This window comes from Centruroides sculpturatus, unplaced genomic scaffold, assembly GCF_000671375.1.
Source record: "Centruroides sculpturatus isolate CEXI.00-Female unplaced genomic scaffold, Cexi_2.0 scaffold991, whole genome shotgun sequence".
NCBI classification, from domain to species: Eukaryota; Metazoa; Arthropoda; class Arachnida; order Scorpiones; family Buthidae; genus Centruroides; species Centruroides sculpturatus.
The window spans coordinates 82,383-106,197 of NW_019385208.1; the positions used below are offsets into that span (position 1 = coordinate 82,383).

Here is a 23,815-nt window from a genome sequence, read left to right on the forward strand (position 1 = left end):
TGAAGTTACATCCTTCTAACAGGAAAAGTAACTTTCGTTATCATGGAATTATAACAAAACCTGCCAATTCAATATAAATGGAAAAAAAATATTATATGGAATTGAACGAAAATGAAAATTTGCTTGATAATTCAACTACGCTTGTTGGAGAACAATAAAAACACTACACTCAACAAGCCATTAATAAAACTCAACTGCCTAACCTATAACCAAAGTCTCCTTTTAATTTGTTTTTAAAAAAAAGCGCTTGGCAAACTTGTCCCGCATGCCGAAGTTGCCCCGGTCTCCCCTAAATATTTTAAATCGTTTGATTTTTTGTATGTTTTTTAATTGGTTGATGATTGATTCTATCAACTAATTTGTCGATTGTTTGATTGTATTAACTTGTTTGATTGTTTGATTTGTTTGATTGTTTGATTCTTTAGATATCGAAAATTAAATAAAGAACATTATGTTAATTTAAGCATACAGAAACGTTGCTGTTGTTTCAGCAAAGATCTTATTTTCACTTTACCGAGTGCCTAGTAGGTAATTTGCAGATTACCTAGGTAATTTGAGAAATAGAACAATTTTAGCAGCTTTAACGGATCACTCTAGTTAATCTACGGATTAGCTACGTAATGTACACATTAACGACTTTCGAGCTTTAGCGGTAACATATATATTAATTATATAGTAAATTGTAGACATTAAAAGTTTATTTATTGACAGAAAAGTCACTAAAGTAACAGCTTTACTTATTCCAATAAACCTTTTTTTGTGATTTAATGACCGAATCCGAAAGAGTTCAGTCTTTGTCGCAGCTAAATACCACCATATTCAAGCCACCAATAAAATCACAATTACATTTTCGTAATAGAAAACAATTTGAAATTGCAAACCTGGCATTCGTTTAAATTATGTGAAAAGATGNAAATATAATAATTATACAACAACTACAGTTAGTAAAGAGTAAATATTAAGTTTTTATATTTAGTGTTCTTTATTATTCAAACCAAGAACTTCATTATCTAGTATTTGGTTATAAAATAGATGTTAAAAAAAACAAACAAAATAAAACTTTTCAAATTATTTTGAAAAAATTTATATATGTGCAATAGTATAAAGAATTTAATAAACATTTTTCTTTTTTAGGAAGAGAGTTACGATGAGCAAGAAGGAGATGACTTTAATGAAGGAGAAGATATGGATGATGACGAAGGTGACGAGGGCACACAGACAGATGATTATGATGATGACCATCAAATGCAAGAAGGAACCTATTCGGTAAATTTGACATTAATTACAGAACACTTTTTGTATGCATTTTATTTGAAACTCATATTGTATAGAAATACTTTTCTAGTAAATAATTAAATGAATAAGGAAAAATTAAATTAAAAAGAAAAATTTTTAATAACCATAATAACTAAATTTCCATTTTTTTGTAAATTCACTTAAAATAAGTTAAAAATATGAATATATAGTCTTCATATGCATTAACATTTTATCACTTTTTCAAAAATTCATTCGATTAAATTTTTGTCTAATTGATATCAACTGACTATATTTTAATGTGGAATTATTCAAAAAATCAGTGAAATTTAACAAGAAACTTGAGATAAAACTTCAATAAAAATGTTACTTATTGCTTAGTATTGCTTATGAAACTTAACAGAATAAATTTAAAATAATAAATTACAAATGTTACACATAATTTATAAGACAACACCAAAATTTCCAAATGAAAATTTTACACTGATTTCCAAAACCTATTGTTTGTTGTTTTGGTATTTTATGAATTTTAATAGCAAATTGATGATTTGCTTTTTGCATTTATATTACAATTTGGATATAAAAATATTAATGTGTTGTTTGAATTGTATTTTTAATTTTCTATTAGTTTCACTAATCTAACTGTGGTTACAACTACTGGAAAACTTATAATAGTATTGAAAAATGTTGATAATAGTATTATTTTTGATTAATCATTTTTGGCTAATGTTTGTATGGACAGGTACAATAAGAATATTAAATTGTTTGAATTTATTTTGAATTTTTTGAAAAACTTGTTTGACATACAGAACCTTATACGATTTTGCTGGAGAAGTAGTGTTCTGAAATGTATTTTTTTTATAATTTACCTACCTACCTAGGTGAATTTGGGGTAATTATTTAACAAATATAGTTTGATAATATCATTTATTTCGAAATTTTGATCTGTAGTGTCTGTTGTTCTATTTTTAATATTATTAATAAGGAGGTTGAATGTGTTTTTCTTTATGTATAAAGGGATCTCTGAGTTGTAATTTATTACTTTAACATTGCATTGTTTTATAAATCAATTGATTTTAATTCTATTGTCTAGTATAGTGCTTAAAATGTCTAGGAAGGTTAACTAGTAGATTTTTAGAGTTTTAATTCAAATTTTATATTTTGGTCAAAGGTATTGATGTTTTAGAAACTGATTGATTTCAGTTATGGTGTAGTCATAAACAAGTAGGCAATCATCCATGTAATGATAAAAGTTTAAAATCTGCTCACTATATTTTTGTCTATTTTTATTGTGCTGATTTTGACTAGCTTTGGCTCTATACAGCTATCCATGGGGATCTCTTCTGTTTGTTTATAGTAACTACCTTTGGATTTGAAAAAGTTATTAGATAGGTAAACATGATTATTTCAGTTAGCTATTTTGAGCAGTCATTTGAATGGAGTCATTCTAACACATTGTTGTGTGATTGAAGAATACATGTTTTTTATGTCCTGGGAAGCAAATCTAATGTTGTTATGAATATTTAATTGTTGTAGTTTGTTTATGAGGTCATCAGTAATGTTGATGCTGTACTGTGAGTTATTTATAGTTTTACTCTGACATCATTATTAGTGTGTGATAAGTCCTCCATGGAACCAAAACTTATTGCTCCTATATCTAAATTTTAATAGCAAACTTATACAAAAATTGTCTTTAAATCTGTAAGTGTATTTTCACTAAATAGCTAGCAAAACACTACACTAAGAACTTAATTGATTATTGTGAAAAGCACTTTTAGAAGAATATTTTTTCCCATTGAAAAATTATAGCATTCATCCAGAATACCTGAAAACAAATCATAGCTTTACAGAATTACTTTTTAACTTTTTATTACCACATGTAATCTGTTAAAAATATAAAACTATAGTAGTGTCCTGTTTTGATGTTAAGTTCGTTAAATAATTCAGTAGGATAGCTGTTTCATTTTATTTCATATGTTCATTGATGTCATATAAGCTTTTAAGTTTAATGAGTTTTTATGATATTATTTGCAAGATGATATTAGATCTTAATAACCAGTTTAATGCATTAAACAGAAATATGCTTAAGATATTATCAAATTAAGTATTTTTATATATTCTGTAAATGAAGAAAATTATATATATTTTTTTTAAACAATCCTTCATTGATTAAATTAGTCATTATTAATAACAAAGGAAGCTCTTTCAACTCTCAAACAGTTTCACCATGCACATTTTGGTGATGCTCAGTGACTTTGAGGATTTTAACTAGATATTTTATTTTAAGGCTGTATACAACTTTGTAATGTTCTTATCATTCATAGGACTTAAGATCTTAGGTCCTATGAATGATAAGAATGATAGGGATTGGGTACATGGCATCCAAACTGACAAATTGACCACTATCGATTGCCTGAACTCCGATGCAATTGTATTTAGTAGTTAAGAAAGATATAGCCTGGTGTATACTGTGTTTATATAAAATTAGAACCATGAAATTTCCTAAGCTCTTGGCTATCTGGGATAAAGAATGGGAGCAATTGTTTTATATCCATTGTGAATTTGGTCAATTTTACAGTGAAATGCCTTATAGTAAGAGATGAGTGAAATTACCCATAATAAATTCCAGCAGCTCTGACCCAACTGAAAAACTAAGCTGAAAACTATAATGGCTCAGACACCTCAGTATCTAGTGGCCAAATACTAAATTTAAAAAAGTTCATAGAAACTCAGTATTGCGTCCAAAATAAGTATTTATAATGGAGCTCTCTATTTTAAATCTAGAACAATGAGAAAGAATTGATGTAAGTATAAATAAATAAAATTTTTTTTAAGTCCTTCTGGTAGGAATGTCATATAAATTGATCTTATTTCAAATTATTTTGAAATTAAAATCAATGTTGTTTGATAGCATAACTATAACATAACATTATCTTAAATATACTTCTAACATCTAACAATAAGTTCTGACTGACTAAAATCATAATTCAACAAGAACGGTTCATTACTGCTTGAAAGTTTTATATCACTTCCTCCATAAAGATTTGTCATGCCTCCATTTGTCATACATTTCTTTAAAATCAAGACATTTCTTGAAGAAATAAGTATCTCACTCAAATTACAAAAGAATGAAGTAGTGCATTTGAAAGAGGAAATCAAATATATTAACAGAAAAATTGAAATCTCAAAAATGTCAACTATTTTAGACCAAATGAGACATCAATTTAACTCTCAACACCTCACAATGTCTATTGAGCAATTAGCTCAATAGACATTGTGAGGCTCAAGCATCACCTAGCTATTTAAATTTTTTTTCATTAATTTGCTCTGTGTTATTTTAAATAACAGTATTTTCATTTTCTCTTACATCAGTTATTCTTTATCTATAATATGTTAAAAATCTAATAAATATATATAACAAATATCTGCAATTGAAAATGAACTATCTGCAACTCTGATTGTCTTAGAAAACTACCAATAATAATATTGAAACCATTGAATTATTACCACTATCTGTATTTGTTTTTGTCTTTTACATTTGTTTGAAGTAAATTTTGGAAGATCTTTAAAAACTAAAAAAACATAAAGCCATTGTTATTGCAATATTCTTCAATGCAAGGCCAAACAAACTACAAGTATTTTGTTACATCTAAAAGATGCAAAATGATGGGCTATGTGATCTAAATTAGGAAGCATCCAAAAATACTTGTTTGTTCTGCATTTTTGTAGGCTGATTGCCTGATAAAATGTATTTTAAAAATATTTTACCATTGTATTTGTACAGTTTTACTTTGGTGTCCAAAATTTAGGTAATAAACACATTTGGCACAGTAAGTCAAAACAACTACCTGAAAAAAATAATATATACAGTAGAGTCCCACTTGTCTGAACACCACTAATCTGAACATGTTTCAGTTGGCAGAGGAAATTTTCTTTAACAAGAGGTTCACTTAGGGGTGTTTCCCTTTCTCTTTTCTGAGTGAACTATGTGAATAAGGCTTCATCAAGCTTGATAAATGTTGAGGGCCTTGCTATTTGTTGATTTTCAACTGATTTTTCTGAAGTAGAAAATGGCTCGATCTTTGTATGGTTTTTTTCCAATCAGTTATTGTGGCTTTGTCCACTTCAAACTCTACTACCAATTTCATTGCACTTTTACCTTTTGTCCAGCCTTTCCAAAATGTTTAGCTTATCTTTCAACGTACATGTTGTGTGTTTCCATTTTGTGGCCATTGTAGCAGCAGACTAAACTAAACTAAAATAATGTAGAGCAAAGAGTACATTCAACATCCACAATTAAGCATGCTGACTCACACAGTAGCATCAGTCAACTGATTGGAATTCTGGACTGTATATTGTAAACAACGTTTTTTACAGTTAAAATAATTTTAAGGTAAACAATGATAACAAAAACAAAAAGTTTTGTAATTAACTGTTTGTGCCCTCTATTGAGTTCAAGTCAGATGAAATAAAGGGTGGGGCACTGACATCATTGATAATGTTGGATCTAAACCAGACAAAACCAAGCATGTTTTACTGCTTGCTATTGCGTTATTTCAATTATTCAGCTTATTCGGACAGGGCTCGGTTCCAATTAGTTCTGACTAGCGGGACTCTACTGTATATGTTACCGCTAAAGCTCGAAACTCATTAATCTGCAGATTCCTAGCTAATCTGCAGATTAACTAGCGTGATCTGTTAAAGTTGTGAAAATTGTTCCATTTCTCAAATTACCTAGATAATGTGCAGAGTATCTAGATAATCCGCACATTACCTACTAGGCACTTGGTAAAGTGAAAATAAGATCTTTGCCACAAATAAATGTACCACAAATAGGTGTGCTTGTCGCCGAAACCAATTGCTATGAAATTCAAAGTGTCACCAATCTTTAGACTGCACAATTGGATAATGTTACCTATGGTGGGTAAAATGGCAGCTCGTCTCTGATTCCAGCAAAGAGAAGAAAGGAAACAGTGGGGACGCACGTTCAAACCTAACCTAACCTATTCTAATAATTTGGTTGGTAATAATTATGGTAATTTATTAAAATAGGTTAGGTTAGGACAGAACGTGCGTCCCCACTGTTTGCTTTCTTCTGTTTGCTGGAATCAGAGACGAGCCGCCATTTTACTCACCATAGGTAACATTAACTGCACAATTATATCATGCGATCACCAGAAAAAGTATGATAACTTTATTATTTTTCGTCTCCGGTCCAAAAGTAGGGTATCGTTGAAGTCGTCTCGGTCCCCTCAGTTCAGATAGATACTCAAAGTCCCGAAATTCCATAGGTGGTTATCTATATAATAATTTCCCTAATTGTATTAATATTTTAAATCGTTTGATTTTTTGTATGTTTTTTAATTGGTTGATGATTGATTCTATCAACTAATTTGTCGATTGTTTGATTGTATTAACTTGTTTGATTGTTTGATTTGTTTGATTGTTTGATTCTTTAGATATCGAAAATTAAATAAAGAACAATATGTTAATTTAAGCATACAGAAACGTTGCTGTTGTTTCAGCAAAGATCTTATTTTCACTTTACCGAGTGCCTAGTAGGTAATTTGCAGATTACCTAGATAATCTGCACATTATCTAGGTAATTTGAGAAATAGAACAATTTTAGCAACTTTAATGGATCACGCTAGTTAATCTGCAGATTAACGAGTTTTCGAGCTTTAGCGGTAACATATATACAATTTAGCATGATGAACTGAATTAACCTATCAGTTGGAAGTGAAAATCAAGGAAACATGCAAATTATGAAGTACAGGGAAAGGGGAGATTCTATGAGTTTGATTTGTCTAAATTTGAGTAGTAATTGTGGTCAAGTCAATCAAGTTTTGATCAAATGACATTGCATCATCATTTAGATGATATATTGAAATGGAGAGCAGACTTGAGGAATGTGAGTACCAAGCAGAGGTGGCCAGATGTCTACAGGTTTCCAAAAAAAATGATGTGCATGCTATAGAAATAATTTCAAGAAACAGGAATCATCACCAAAAGAGTAGGCCAAGCACAACTAAGATTGGTGAGCCTTCAGGAAGATTGTTAACTGGCTTTAATTACTTGGCACCATAGAGAAGTGACAGCCAGACAATTCTTTTGTGAGCTCGCTGCTGACAACAGAACATCAGTATTGAGGAAAACTGTGTATATATGACTAGCAGAGAAGAGGAATTATGCTACATGACTAGTGGTTTGTCTCTTCTTGTCCTTTCCCACAGGAGAGCTCATTTTTCCTGGTGCCAGAACATGATTTCTGGACATAAAACCAGTGGGCCCTTGTTATATTCTCCAACAAATTAAGACAATTTGTAAACTGATTCTTGACACACAAACATCTGGAGAGCATAGGATTCACTATCAACCTTCCATCATCAGAGAAAACAACTGCTATGGAGGAGGTGCTATCCTAGTGTGGGAGTCATCTTGTTGGATGAATGTGCATCCTTGTACATCTTCAAGGGAAGCACTTTGACTACTCAGCACTACAGATGTGAAGATTCTTGATCTGTATACAAGACATTTTTGGAATACTGTTTGCTCCCAGTTTATTTTTGTGGACGACAACACTAGACCAAATAGAACTTGGCTTGTTATGGATTTCCTCAAAGAGGCATGCCCATATTTGCAGAATGGCATGTTTAGCTAGGTCTCTAGACCTAAACCCAATTGAGCATGTCTGGAATGCTCTGGGGAGAGCCATTGCAGCATGTCAGCCTGCCCCAGGATTCACAATAAGCTAAAATCCATTTTGGGGTAATAAACCCTACTCTTTTGCGAAAGTGTTCTCCAAAATTTCATAAACAGCACAATAGGTCATTGTGAGTGCCATAAGGCATTACAAATGGGTTTGTATATACAAGTATATATAATTTTAAACATAACAATATACTACTATTAGTTGCCATGTTGTTAAGATCAGACCATCTCTTATTATTCATTTCAATTGCAATTGTTTAAAAAATTATTATAAATTGCAACAGATAAGAGACAATTGTAAAGCAGCACAGAACATTTGGGTTGGACTGCCAAAGCAGTAGGGGATGGAGTATCTAGTACAACAGATATAAAATCATGCTTTTTTTATTATCCTAAAAATTCTGTTAAAGATGATTCAGTATATATTAAAGAAACTCCTTTTTTCATCAAAGCAATGTTTCATTAAACAAGGCTTTTATTAAAACATGTTTTTTGAAATAATGGCTTTTAAATAAAGTATTTTAATAAAAAGAGAAAGTCTTAATAAATACTACACTTTCTAATAAATTTTGAAGAAATGTAATATGTAAATTTTTATTACTTTGTTTCAAAGTAAAGGAATATTAAAGATTAGTCACATTGTGTGCCTGTTAAAATTAAACTTTGGGATACTTTTTGGAAGTTCTACTATTTTACATACCATATTTCCTTGATTCTAAGATGATGACTTTTACTCATTTTTGATTATCCAAAATGGAACTATGTCTTAGAATTAATTCATGGTATCTATTTGCAGTCCAAAATAGCAATATCAAATTGTTGTATGCAGATTGAATGACATATTATGACATAGATACTAAAGAATTTTGGCTATATTGATTGGTAATGATACGAGTTTCAAATGAGCCTTGCTAACTTATTGGATGCTTGTGTCTTATTCAAATTTCTTTTCAATGTTAAAATACCTGTGTTGAGATGACATTAAGATGCAACTGTTCATATTCATTTTGCACTCTATTTCCATAATTGTTCATACAAACAAGTGTGGAAATAGAGCAGTTGGATGTTATGCATTTCATGACATTTGTATCATTTTTCTAATTTGTTATTACTTAAAAAAAAGCATAATAAACTTTATTATTTATAGAAAAATGTTACTTTCAAAACATTTTTCAAACTCGTGCCATTCTTAAAATCAAGAACATATATTTTCAGTCATTTTCATTTTCAATAATTAATTAAGTTAATTGTACCTGAATAATTAAAGAATTTTTTTTATTAGCAAGCTGATGACGACGAAATGTCTAGTGGGCCGTTCGAGACTGAGACAGATAATATGTCTGAGCAAGCTGCCGAAGAAGTCGAAGTAGTGGTGCTCGGTAATATAAAATTAAATTTTTTATAATGCTAATAAATAAAATAAAATAGTATTTATTAAAAAGTTAAAAATATTTTAATTATTTATATATTTACAATATATAAAATAATTATTGTATATATTGATACCCAAAATTTCTCAAAGTATGTTTGTAACAAAACAGTTACTCATTATATACACTATTGTCTACCATTACCGTCAAAGTAGACACCTATCTCAATGCACTTCATACAAATCGAATGCCTTGAGGAAGTTCATCACTCTAAGAATTTAGTCCTGCTTGTGATTCTTTCTGGATCTCATTTACTGTTGTAAATGTTCTCCTTTTCGGCTTGAGTTTAAATTTGGGAAATATGAAGGTTGCACGAGCTAATCTGGGAAATAAGATGGACAAGGGACAAAAGTAATGTTGTTGGGTACTGGAAAGTGTTGCATGGTTAAAAATGTGTGGGCTGGCATGTTGTTGTGATAAAGAAACCAATTTTTCTCCTGCTTCTTTGTGGGATGTTTTTTCCATACATGTTTCTTAGTTATCTCAGGACATAACTTCACTACAGTAATACCCTGAGTTATGTAAGTAATGCGGCTGTAGACCTTTACATAAATTGAATTTGTAAATTGCTTAAGTGTAACTACATAATTAATAGCTCAATACTATATTTATTATTACTGTATTAAGGTATTGTAGTGTATTTATTATTAATACTGTATTTCAATTGCATTTTAACAGTACGGTACTGTATATAAACAATGAACGCTATATAAATGTATTGGTGATAAACAGGCTATGTATTAAACAAATCACTCGAGGCAAACTACACTAATGATGTGAAATAATACATATAGAAAAAACAAGCAATGAAGATGTGTTTGGTTTTGCTACTCTACCTTCACTGAGTATTGTAGAAGAATCTTGTTTACAAGAAAGTGTGCCCAGTACACTTGCATATGTGCTGAGATTTTTTTTCAATTTTTGAGATTTACATTTTACTGCAAATTTACATAAGTTGAGTGTTATGTAACTCAGGATATTACTGTATTATTAATTAAAAATTATATGACTGACTATAATAAGACAAAAACTTCATTCAGCTTTTTTACTGTGTTGCAATATGTAAATCCCTTAACTATATTCAGTAACATTACATTTGAAAATAATATGAACTATTATTTTATTTATTCTGTAGATGATGTAGAAGACAACCAGATGGATGCACAAGATACAACTCAAGTTCCAAGCATTGGTGTTCCGGTTCAACTTGTTTCAAACGATCCGGTTCCGTCAGTTGTGACGCCCTGTGCTGCCATTGTCACGGAAACTCTGGCTGTTCCATCATTACCCTCTCGGCCTTCTCTGGTTCCCCGAATTCCTCCTGGGAGGTCCGAACGATTTCCAGGATTAGTAAGACATCAACTTACATTCACAATCAGTGTAAGTTATGACATTTCTTTTTCTTTCCATGTCTTACTCTTTCTGCCCCTGTGGGCATTGAGATGGTTTTTTTCCTCTGCTTATTATGAATTTAGCAAGGCCCATATTGGGGACAACCAGGTAGTGGGAGACTGGGTCCAATGTATTTGGGACAGACTGCGCATGAAAAATTTGAGATTGCTTTTCCAGATTCAATTTCAGGTTTCTCAGAGTAGTAGTAGGCTGATGTCTTAACTGCCTTGGCCATCTGGCCAGTTTTTAATCCTTTTCTTTGTATTTAAATAATATTTTACAAAGATATTAAACATATATTATCATTTTATTAAACATACATTTATACTAAATATTTTAAAATTGAGTAGGGAACTAATAAAACAATGCAGCCAGATTCTTATCAGACTAATATTGCTAATTAATTAATTAAGGTACTAATTAAATTGGACTAGATATGGGTAGTTAATCTGCCATCTTGTGTTAAATTCAATATTGAATAATATTTTAGAAATAAATAAATTTTAATTTAAAGTATTCTAGAAGAAAAGATCATCTCGAAGGAAGACTAGAACCTGCATCCTCTGCTTAAAGTGCAGATGCATTACCAATTATACTATCCAGACCTCTGTTCAATCTTTGTTTTCTGACCAATTAATTTAGATGGTGTAACTATACCAGTCATGCACTTCACTAACTGGGGATGCCTACACCATCATTGCCTTCAATAGCATGCAACCGATTCAACATTGCATATAAACGTAGACCCAATTTATTTCAATATTCAGACAAGATAGCCAGATTCTTATCTGGCAATATTAGAGCCCAATAAGAATCTGGCCATCTTGTTTTGTTATTAAGATATATTGGGTTTTAATTTTATACATAATTATGAATAGGAAACTTTGGTTATTCATCCTTTATTGTTACTTTTTCATAGATTCTCACTCCTTGATGTGAATACTAAGTATTTCAATAAAGTATTCAGATCAGTATAAATCAAACAATATATTTACTATTTTAGAGCCAAGTACCTGGTTACGAAGAAGGCGGTGACAGCATAGTCCCCAGTACTCCGACACTCTTCGTTCCCCACAGAGTGGATGGATTTGCTGAAGCAGTGAGGTATGTTCGTTCTTTTATAGAGAATAGAAAATTTTTAAGCATTTAATCTAATTAGCAGTCATATAAATTTTTATAAATTGAAAATCAAGGTTTCTCAGAATATACTTTTATAAAATTGTATTAAGTAAAATTTTGTATCAAATATTAAATTGTCATAACCTCATTTGATGTTATTTCTGTTATGAAAATTGAAGAGGAATATTTACAATATGTCAGTTGTGAGAAATTTTGTACAGGAAAAGAATATTTTTTCAGAAGAAATTTGTTTGATAATGATTCAGATATACAACACATTTTCATAAATAGAAGAAATGTAATTTTACAATAGATCATTTGGCGAGTGACAGATATTTTCAATCATTACATTCTGATAATAAAAATTAAAGTGGGGTGTTAATGATCAATCATTATTCTTACAGTTATTCTTTAACATTTTGGAATTATTTATCTAGCAGTTGTAGCACTACAGAGTGAAGGTAAAGAATGGTTTGTATGTAACACCATTGAAGTCTAATTTAATTGGTTGCAATTTTAATACAATAATTTGGGTTTGATCAAATGATTGAAATAGATGCTGTAAGCAGGCCAAATTTCTTATCCTGCATTTTTTTACAGGTTATCCATTTGTATTTGATATGCATTAGACTAATTATGTAATGCTGTATCAGCATGTTCATTTTCTAGATTATGAGGGGAAAAAAGAGAGAAAGAATCATTCATTCTCAACAATATATTTGATTTTTGTTGTATTATTTAAAGGTACAAATATAAGGTCATAGTGATGATAAGCCATTAATTAATTGCTATGCCAACATATCATGAAATTCTGTCTATCACTATGGGCCTTGGACTTACAGATTGACTCATAACAATCTGTATTGTAACTATTTAAAAGTACTATGTCAGATATTTTTTTCACTCGACTGAATGCAACATAGGTAAGACTGATAGCTATCTCTTTTTTACCTATATGTATTTTGATTTTTGGAAGAGTTAAACCTTGTGATTTATGTATAGTCATTGAGTATGCTAAGGTAAGGGGAAACTGTCTACGAGATCGCAATGTACTGCCATCGTTCGAAGAGCGTGTTATGGGGATTATTGGAAACAGATTACCATAGATGAAAGGCCCCTGATAGCTATCGAATTCCAATAAAATAAACAGAGGAAGAGCTGGAGGGCAAGCATTAGGAGCATATATAATGTAGCTTATAGTTTATAGTGAACCATTGACAAGACCTCCTTGCACCCATAAGTTCACTCTCAACATGATTCTGGCATTAACTAAGAGGTTCAAATACTTGGAGAGACCAAGAGCTGGGTCATCTTTGGATGGAGGCAGAGCAATATCTGGAGTGTTTTCAGATGCTATATAAGCAACAGGGCACCCAGTTGACTGCGAGTAGTCTTCGTTGCTGTGTTTAACTTGCTCGTTTGTTGGATATAGCTCTACTGCCGTTTGGAACTGATCAAGTTCATTTCTGAATAAATAAGCTCGATAAATAGATGCTGCTACATAGGATGTTGCCTTAGTCAGCTCATTTTGACCTCTAATACTGAAGAAAAACGTGAGCTTCGTTTTGACACCTATCTCCAGTTCTACAAAAATGGATCATTTTTGAGAGTTGAAATTTTAATCAGTTCATCCTTGAGAGATGATGAGTCGTCCTAGAATATTTCATCAAGATCAGACAACTCATTCTAGAGTTATAATGTTGACAAGGGATGCATGAAGTCAAGTGTTAGTCGTCGCTCAGCTTCGCTTCTCTCAGACAATTATTATATCCCATAAAAAACTGGTGAAACTAGGTTGAAAAAGTAAAGCTTGGCATAAACATCTAAATAAAAGAAACTTTTGAAAGTTGTGACATAAGAATACTGGAAGCAGATCTCTGACAGTAAGACTCAACATGTGAATAAAGTGCACATTACACAGACTAGACCTACAGGAAGTTTGGAGGAGGCAGTCAATATGATAATAAATTGGAAAAATAAGCACTGTCACAGAAAAAAGCTTTTATCTTTACTTTGTGCTTCAAACTTCCTTTGCTGATACTGCTCAAAGATGTTCTAACTCCCAACCAAATTAATATAGTGCAACAACTTTAAGGCACAAAGTAAAACTCAAAGCCTTTTTCTGTGAAGATGCTTAATTTTTATTATTATGTTGTCTGCCTCCTCCAAAACTTCCTGTAGTTGTAGTCTATGTAATGTGCACTTTATTCACATGTTGAGTCTTACTGTCAGAGATCTGCTTCCAGTATTCTTATGTCACAACTTTCAAAAGTTTCTTTTATTTAGATGTTTCTACTAAGCTCTACTTCTTCAATCTCTACTTCATAATAGAATAGAATTAAAACTTAGTGTCTTAGAGAATAATTATATAAAATTTGGTACGGATTGGGCAATGGGCATAGGTTCTATTTTAAAATTATTAGGCTTGTATTAATTAATAGATTAAAAGTAATCACAAAATATCACGTCACATGGTAGACAATCGACCAATGAAATGTTAATAATTAAAAAGTGCTAAATTTGGGAATGTGTAAGTCTAGAATGATCTGACGAATTTGTTTAAAATTTAAGAGTTATGTAGATCTCGTTGCAGACACTAAATATTTTGTATGTTATCTGAATCAGTTCATTGGTCTTTGAGATGTTAATGGTCAAATTTGACACTTTAACATTAGATGTGTGGCTAAACTCTACCATAGAGCACTATTGCGCACTATAATAATTATGTATTTTTAAAATCATAAAAAATATAATTTTTGCCGTATGCAGGATGAATTGTTCAATGTTCACTAGAAAATTAGGAAAACTGTTTTATTTTTATTATGTTATGCTAAATTTATTTCTAGTAGTTTAATGAATTCTACATTTAATCTCTTAGTGAAATATTTTAAATTCATTTTTAGTCTTTTTATTAAAACATTTATTTGCTGTTTTTTTTTATACAATGGGACTTTGGATTTTACTGATTTGAATATATGCCAGTTTGAAAATTTTCTAATAATCATCTTTGTTTTCATCCCAAACTTCTTTAAATTTCTATACAACTATTCTTCTATCACAAAAGATTTCTGTGTGATTCTACTGAGTAGGCTAGGTATTTGTGGCAAAGCTATATTTATGTATATATACATGAACATTGACTTTTTTTACAGTAGTGATGCCTTTATTTAATAGTAAGTTATTTTAGAACTCAATTAGTTGTATTTTGTCATAGTCAAATAAAACAAAAAAAAAAAATGATATATGACAAATATATAAAAAGTTTAATGGAACTATGATTAACTGCAATAATTGTAATGCAACTGCAAATGAAAATTTAGTGAAAACTCTATAGAATTGAAAACCTTAGAAGATGAAAGTTATTAGAATAGTAGAGGATGGACAGTTGTGATCTGTTGTTTGCAGGAACTTAAATATAATCTTTCTTCATAACTACTGAAAAAATTAATTATATATATTACCATCTCGTTCTGTAAACAAGTTTTGTCAATTTCACATACATATAGAGAATTTAGTATTGAAAAGTAAGAACACAATAAATTTACAATAGACTTTATTTCCAAGGTAATATATGTATCAGTCTTAGGATTGAATACAACCAACAAGTAAATAAAAAACCCTTCATTTTTTTTCAGCAAGAGTTAATGTAGTGATAAATGTTTTTAGTCTAATTTGTAGGAGTAAGATTTATCAGTTAAATGTGAAGATAATCAGTTATGTTCATTACCATTTTCAATATTTGGACCAATATTCTCTTAGAAACTCAAAGACTAAAAATGATGATCAGTTTGAATAGTTGTTGTCATCTTTCTTTTGCCATCCATTCATTTCACACCTTTTAAAGCTTAGGAAGTGCATCAATTACAGTGTAAGATAGAAAACAAGTTTAATAATTTATCTGCTTTAGATTACATATTTTGAAGGATACACATTTAAAAGATCGGATGGCCAACAATATTTTTTATCATCAAAAGGAAAAGAAATGGGAAATTTATTGATAAAAATTTATATTTACTGTATTTCTTGACTTCCAGGTTTTAAGTCTCATCATAATATATATGTAAAATTTTAGGATTTACTTGAAAGAATGCTAATGTTTTATGCAAGTTTTACACAAAAAAGGCCATAGTTATATTCTGAAAATTAGTCTGGATTTTTTTAAATGTATATCTAAAGTGTTATCTCATTTACATTGTCTTGGTCCTATAAAGAAAAATAATGTATAGAAAATTGAAGGAAGAGATGAAGTTATGGAGCAGAAATCTTAAATGATATTTTATAATAACTGATAAAATGCAATGCCATATAGCTTTTATTTAGAAATTCCTCAATATTTTCCAAAAATGACAACTCTACGAAATTACAGCAATTACCATCACCATACTATACTATCTAGTAAATAATAGAGTATGCTTGTAATATTTATGTACGTACAGAATCTTTTTCTTTTTGATTAATTTTTAATTTTTCCTTTTTATTGTACCTTTAAAAGCAAATTTTTATTATATAATCAATTTGTTTTTGGTAATTTCTTGTAATAGTTCTCCCCATGTGCCTCATGATCGTTTTGTCTTCAATAGCACGACCGACATCCCCGCATCGCAGCAAGCTCTGTCACAATTGGCAACGCAAGGTTGTAAGTTAAAAAATTTACGTAGAAAGTTTCTTGCCATTAGACGATAACTTTATCTATCATTCACGCCCGCGCTTAATTTCCATTTAAGCTCTCAGTGTCGACGACACCAGAATGGACCTCTCTCAGTTCGACGACGGAAGCGGAAGGAGCGTTCCAACCACACCCCTTCAGGTTTCGCCTCCAGGTAATTATTATGTTGCCTTTATTAATTGTCATTCTTTCTTTCATTGTGAAAAGTTTTTAATTTTTGTTCAGTATATCATAACGTTTATTATTTTTAATTCTAAAACAACTTCAATTTTAACAGTAGGTCCATTTATAGAAAACAAATGTATAAAAAAACTGCAAAATTTGCTTCTGCTTTGTTTGTTCATCAATTTATGAATGAAAATTCTATTTTGAGGAAACTCATTCTTATTGTGTAATTGTCTAACATTAAAACATACATAATTGCACTAAAAAGAATGTTTAAAAGGCAAAGTGGATTGCAAATATTTATCTTTAATTTAACTTTGAATATAATAAAGTAAGTGTAACAATGAGTGCCTTGCAATTGCAAAATCATTTGCATGTGAATGAAAGTACAAAATTTTTATTCAATTTCTTTAGGAAAAATTGACTAAAATTAATAACCTGAATAGTTTTTGTTACAATTTCAGATTTGGAATATTTTTTAACTGGAAAAGAATGATTTTTTTTTCAAATATAAAAATTAAAACAAAAAATTTTATCTCTATAATTGTTTGATATGATCTTAAGTTCTAACTGCTGCTATGAATACTTTTCCAAATTATTGTGAGAAAGATAAATTTAGAAGTTTCTTTTTCTGTTATAATAGAGTAGAAGTTCATTAATCGGGTATCTACCATACCACACTTATTGCAAACATTGCTGTACATTCCATTTTATATCAGCAAATTCCATTTTATGCATTATTTTTAAAACACTCAAGGATACATTCAGTGCACGACTATACTGTATGATTGTGAATGTTCATTAATACCACAGCTTTTTAAATCAATAATTTTTGTTCTGCAAGAATTGCTCTACAAGAATTCTGTTGACCATATAATAGTAAAACCAAATATTTAAAGCACTTTAAATGGAATTGAGCTTTGTTGTTACAGTTTAGGAACAATTTGCCAATTTCCCTCCCACAGGCAGCATTCAACTAAAATAATTATTGAACAAATTTAATTTGTCCAGTGTAAATAAAGACTTTGTACAAAATCTGAGTGTATTTTGTAAAAATATAAGTGTAATCATGGCACTCATCAAAGAAAAATATCCACCAGCCTGATGTGAAAACCCCTTTAATTATTAACTTTTTTCAATACTTGGACACTTTTCTAATACTTCAATAATTTTTTTCTTTTTTTTAATTTTTCTGTTAAAATACAGTATTTAAGTAAACTTTACTACCATTTCATAAACATATCAATTCCATTTATGGGTACTAAACAACTGTGTTTAGTACATTACTGTACTGTACTTGAATGAACCCTATTGCAAACAACTTACATTCACGGTATTTCAATATTCTGTTATTCGGTGTTAGTACATTACCCTGCTGGAATGTTTAAGTTACTGTATATTGCAAAGGATACAGTATTATGTAAATTTATTTTTTATTTACTTTATAATCTGTTATTAAACTTTTAGCAGGATTCAGTATGGTTCAATATGTCAGTTTTTCATAACCCCTCACCTATGTGGCCAGAAATCGCATATCCCCGTAAGAGAAGTTTTACTATTACTAATATAAAAGTCATCGTTTGTGCGTGTTTGAATTCCTTATAACTCCTGCAGATTTTGTCCAATTCAGATGAAATTTTGATTGTATTCGTTTTATGTTTTGATGGAAAGTACAGACTACTTATTTTACGGAAATAATAGCTATAGAATAAACGCTTTATCGATTTGGGATCAGTGATAGCACTACTGTTGCAGTGACCACGTGACATTCGACCTGGGAATTTCCCTTAAGTTACATTTTTAAATATTTTGACAAATGACATATTAAATTTAAAGAACTTCTTTAAATTTAAAATTTAAAAATGATAACCGCGTCGTGTTTCTTATTTTTAAAAAATCTTTTCATAGTGACCAGGTGACGTTCTATTATTCAATCGGAAGTAACTATCTAACCAGCCAGTTATTTATAAAGTGTTATCCCTCATCTAATTAACGTATCTTACGTACAATTCATCTTTGGACTAAATTATCAACGCGGAATTAAAAAGACTCGCTATTTTGTCAAGAAAAGAAAAAAGCTTAGTGGAAACGTAAGAGTAAAATCGATCAGATAAATTCTAGATTCAAAAGAATAAGAACGACCGAGACTTCCGAAGGCCGTGAAGTATACGACTCGAGCAACATCGATTAAGAATGGCTTCGTCGAGGGCTGTAGAAGCAGCGTGACAACGTCGAGCTCGACTCGAAGCTCTTCTCGATTCTTCAATTTCTACTTTTTCATTAAAAATATTCCGTCACGCTCAACGGGAGAACTTCTAGTATTATAGAATATCCACTATATCTACATATACGAATGCCATATCTCCTCGGCCACGGATCCAGAGAGACTGCATCAATCGTAAAATATCCATTATACGCACAATTTCCACTTCCGTCTTCTACATCACCTGATCTATTTTATCCGCAGTGCTGTGCCGCGTAAACAGAACTCGCGAAGGTACAGATTTTCCCAGTACAAGAAATTCGTTTTTAGGCGCGTCGTCCTTACATCGACGTATTTTCTATCCACGGACCAGTCACGTATATTATCGAACACAAAACAAATGCTAGGTAGACGAACCTATCGAATTTCACAACCGAGGATGCCAGATTAACAAACTTCTACTATAATAAATTATTTACGTTGTTTGTCGAAAGACCTTTTAGAAAAACTTATAATTTAATCTTTGCTCGCATATTGTAAACACACATTTAAAATTATTTTCTTTCGTGTTTTTTTTAAGAAGTGACGGTGACGGAAGTTCCCGATTCGGTCAGCCCGGATCAGTCGACCGTTTCCGTCAATCCGTCCACGTCCCTCCAAAACATTCCGACGATCACCGTGTCGGAGACCGTCGAGGTGGGCAGATCCGGACAGGGCGGCGGGTAAGTGGGAAGATGCACTCGACCAACGAGATGCCAGGATTGGTTATTTTTCGAGAATAAAAAAGAAATTGGTTTATTTTTCATTTAAGTGTTTCGGAACCGGACGTACCGATCATTCAGATAGTGGAAGTGACGGGCAGTTCCGGAGAAGCGGAAAGCGATCAGAAAATCATCGAGGCCGACGTATCAAATGAAGATGCGGAAAGTTCCGGACCCATCATCGTAGAAATAGTCAGTACGGCCGGTAAGTCGTGTTTATTTTATTCCGCCGAACTTGCTTCGAAACCCTAATTATAGGTGGCCGACGAGATACGAAAGAGAAGTAACCTAGCTTAAAGACTTTGTTTATTAAACTTAACCGAGCCACGCGCAAATGAGTTACCGCTGCAGTTGTAAGCGCCAGGAACCGATCGTCCGGAATTACGGTAGGATAAATGCCTTAACGGCCGTGACCATTTTTATCGAATCTTAAAAATAATGATGATTATCGACGCGATGCGCGGCTTTATCGGAGAGTTTACGCTTTTTCCTTGACCGTGGTTGAAATACAAACTTTCATCGGGCCGTTAATTATTAACCGCTTTGGCAAATTATCGAATTATTAGTCTGGTACCAACGCTACGCTACAATAGAACAGGTGCGAGAAACGGTTTGGAGAATTGGAAGGAAGTAATTTGACAAATATTTTGCAAATGGTTTGTGGGAGTTCATTTTTTTTCTATTTGAAGAGGAGAGCAGATGCGAGGAGACGGCCGTCGCCTCTTCGGCAGTGGAACCCGACAGCTCCGACGCCGATCCGCCCACGGCGGGAGAATCCGAGACGGAGAAGACGGCGGAACCCTCCGGTAAGCGCCCTTTCGGATAGGCCGAGGGGGTTCGCCCGGACTCGCTGACCCCATTTTTATTTTGCAGCCTCTAGGAACCAGACCGGCCAATCCAGGAAACCCATCGTTTGGGACGAGGGGGCTCCCGGCAACCTTCCCCGCCCCTCGTCGCCGCAGCAGACCTTCTCGGTGCCGGCCTCGGTTCCGGCGCCCCGATCGCAACAGCGGCAGTCGTCGCCCCCTCCCCAGAGGGCCACCCGAGGTCGGAGGATCAGGCTCAGGGGCAACAGCAGCTTCTCCTCCTCTCGCAACTCCGGCGCCTGGAGCGGGAGGCGAGGCAGGGGAGGAGCGGGAAGAGGATCCACCTCCTTTTGAGACTGTATACATAAATAGGAATTTCCCGAATATATAAATAGTTTGTCTATCTCTACAATAAAACGTTTTACGTAAGTCCGTATTTGTCAACTCTTTATTCCCATCCGGACCGACTTCATAACGCTCGTCCGGTCGTTCGGATTAAGATCGTCTGGACCCGGCAATAAATCGATCGTCGATTTACCGTTTAGGTAATTAAAACTCAGGTAAGTTCCGGAAGATAATACCCGAACGACGATCCGTCAGTCTCGTCGATCTGCCACCGGTGGCGTAATGTCGTCCTCGATTTACGGCAGGCGTTTAGCCAATCTGGTAAAAATGCGCACCGGCCTATTTACCTAGCCCGGGGGAGCGGTTGGTCGAATGGGCCACCGGGTGGCCGCGTTGCCCCAAGGGCTCTCGAACTTAAAAAAATTTTCGCGGTCTTCGCCGAGGTAGGCGAGACCATCTGTACTAAATTTAATCGCGGCTTCTCGTTACCGCGCACGTAAACGGTCGAATGGAAGGTCGGACTTAAAACTATTTTGTCAGCTTTTAATTAAACAACAGAAATAAATTTAATGACCGAAAATTTGACACGGGTGATTTTTTTATTAGTAGTAGTTAGTTTGGGTGAAAAAGCCAGTATATATTACAGAAATAGTAAACGAGACTATTGCGCGTACAATTCGAAACCTTTCTTTATACGCATCGCGTATAAATTTTACGCGAAACGAAAGGTATAAATGAAATTTTCGAAAACTTGTGTAACGTACAGATCTTCCCCACCTCGGGGACAAATCGCGCCTCGAGTTTCCGGTTTTCGACGGTGGCTTTGTTGGAGTTGTTTTGGAAAATTAAAAGGACGACTCCCGAAAATCGACGGTAGGAGTAACCGGCGGCTTTGGGTACCTGGCCAATACAGCCAAGCGTTTCCCTCTCATCCCTTTGATTCGGAACGAGTTTTTCCCGTAGAAATCTTAAAATTACCAAATTCGAGTGGTCGGCCAGCTCTTGCCACTTCCTGTGGCTTTTCCTTTTGTGAATATTCGCCTACCTCTAACCGAATTGTTTCGTAGGTAGTTATTAAATTAGCCGTATTATAGCCCTACATAGTATAAAATATCCAGCAGATCGTTTGACAGTAAATTGTTTATTACGGCGGTGGCGTTTACCGCTAAACTATTGTTTTGGTCGTCCGCCGTCGGTATCCTCGATTTACGAAACTATTATATTATATTTAGACGAAACTAAAGCCGGAAGAAAAAATTGTTGTGGAAAGTGAAGAAGGAATTTGAAAAATTTAGGAGGGTAGATAGGTTCTTATCGTTTGGTGTAAATTGCCAAGTGGGAGGAAAACCGTGCCGGAAGTGGCAGCCCGTCCAAATAACGGGTCCTTCGTTAACGTCCACCCGTTTTGCCTTTCCGTGCTTATACTAGCGACCGCTTTTGCCATAAAATCCGATAACGGACGGCGTCCCAGGCTATTTATTCATCGTAATCAATAACATAAAAGTTATTTTTTAAATAAAATATCGTAACGATGGGGAAGTTACCAAACCGGTTGCCGGTTTTAAATAACTGGTGGAGACGGAGTTAAAAATAATAATACTCGAATTCGACGTTATTTGGTTTTCGATTACTTTAAAATGTAACGGCGTATTATAACGCTTCTAGTAGGGTTTCGATCATCTCTGCGTACTTCCGGCCACCGGAACGCCTCTTCTCCAACTTACATTTTCATGGAAAAACTAACGGTAGTAACGACGTTCGTCCGTTAAAACCAAGTTTTTCGTGCATCGGGAACGTTTAAACGATAAACGTGCTCGGCATTCGATTGACGGGATTCTACCTCGAGTGCCCTACGTACCGGTACCTTTTTGTGGCTTTTGCTCGCGTTAACGTAATATTTTACAAAGATTTTCCGTACAAAACGAAAGTGTCTTCCGTAATCTGGCAAAAATTATAAGAAACAATTTTAATTTTATGGCGGCGACAAAACCCGAGAATAATCTCCAACCAAACGACGGATGGTCATTCGTTAATTCCTTTCCGACTCGGAATTAAAACTTAAATGGCCATAAAAGACGAAGAAACGAGCGAGTGCGAACGGGAGATTATTAAGATTTCGACGAGTGTCGTCTCTACTGGTTTCCGGAACTAAAACACCGCCAAATCCTTCGTAAAAGCCGGTCGGGAGGTTAAAGGGACCGTTAGGAAGTCCGATAATTTTAAATTACGGAATGACGAAAGCATAAAAACGGTAATTTTGTCCAACTGCCTTAACAGTGTCCATTTAAAACAAGTGGCTAGGTTGAAATTGCCGGTAACGTCAACAAAAACTGCGTTTGGCGCCACGTTTTATTTAAAAGAACTTTATACGCGGTCGCTCCTGGACTTAGGACATTTTACTCCTACCGTGGCCGATGGTCCAGCGCGAAAACTTACAGTTTGCGCTCTCTACGGTGGGTGGTGCTGTGGCCGTAGCTCGTTCGTCTAGCAAATAATATTACGCCGTCTCCTTTAATTTTCTAAGGTTTTTATCGTAAAATTTTGTTGCTTACTTTTCTGATGGATTTTACGATATTTGGAAGCGTAATTTGGCTCGCTTCTGTAGATTTTGTTTTGTTTCGTTTCGTTCTTTCTTACTGTACCCTTTACCATACGTACCGTATAACCTCACGTGTAGTCTGTTTTAAATATACGGTAGACCTATTTATTCTTATTTTCGACTTAAGATGCGTTTTTCGGAACGTAACCCTATCGGAAGTTATTATAAAATTGGAAAAAAAACTTACTTCCGAGAGTTGGGACGAGTTTTATAAAAAAAAAAAATGTAAATGCCGATAACGAGTAAAAAGTGTAGGTCAGCTCACTACGGGTAGGCTGACTTACACTTTTATCCCCGGGTTCGACGCTATTGCCACTCTTCCACGCTTTTTCCTCGACTTTGCTCTCGTTTAGCTTCTTACGGG

General features: G+C 33.2%; 1 protein-coding gene across 2 annotated transcripts; it reads left to right on the forward strand.

Moving 5' to 3' along the window:
• The first annotated feature begins 1,113 nt into the window (after positions 1-1,113).
• On the forward strand, positions 1,114-21,235 carry LOC111636128 (nucleoprotein TPR-like). 2 transcript variants are annotated; one of them, XM_023381305.1, is made up of 10 exons: positions 1,114-1,266; positions 9,248-9,344; positions 10,531-10,775; positions 11,791-11,891; positions 16,448-16,542; positions 16,631-16,726; positions 19,521-19,662; positions 19,752-19,906; positions 20,391-20,507; positions 20,575-21,235. In XM_023381305.1, exons 1-10 carry the CDS (start codon positions 1,186-1,188, stop codon positions 20,859-20,861), a joined length of 1,416 nt encoding a protein of 471 aa, XP_023237073.1. In that variant the 5' UTR covers positions 1,114-1,185; the 3' UTR covers positions 20,862-21,235. The 2 variants fall into 2 exon arrangements, with proteins under 2 accessions (XP_023237073.1, XP_023237074.1); XM_023381306.1 differs by having other exon boundaries at positions 16,487-16,542; positions 20,575-21,234.
• The last annotated feature ends 2,580 nt before the right edge of the window (positions 21,236-23,815 follow it).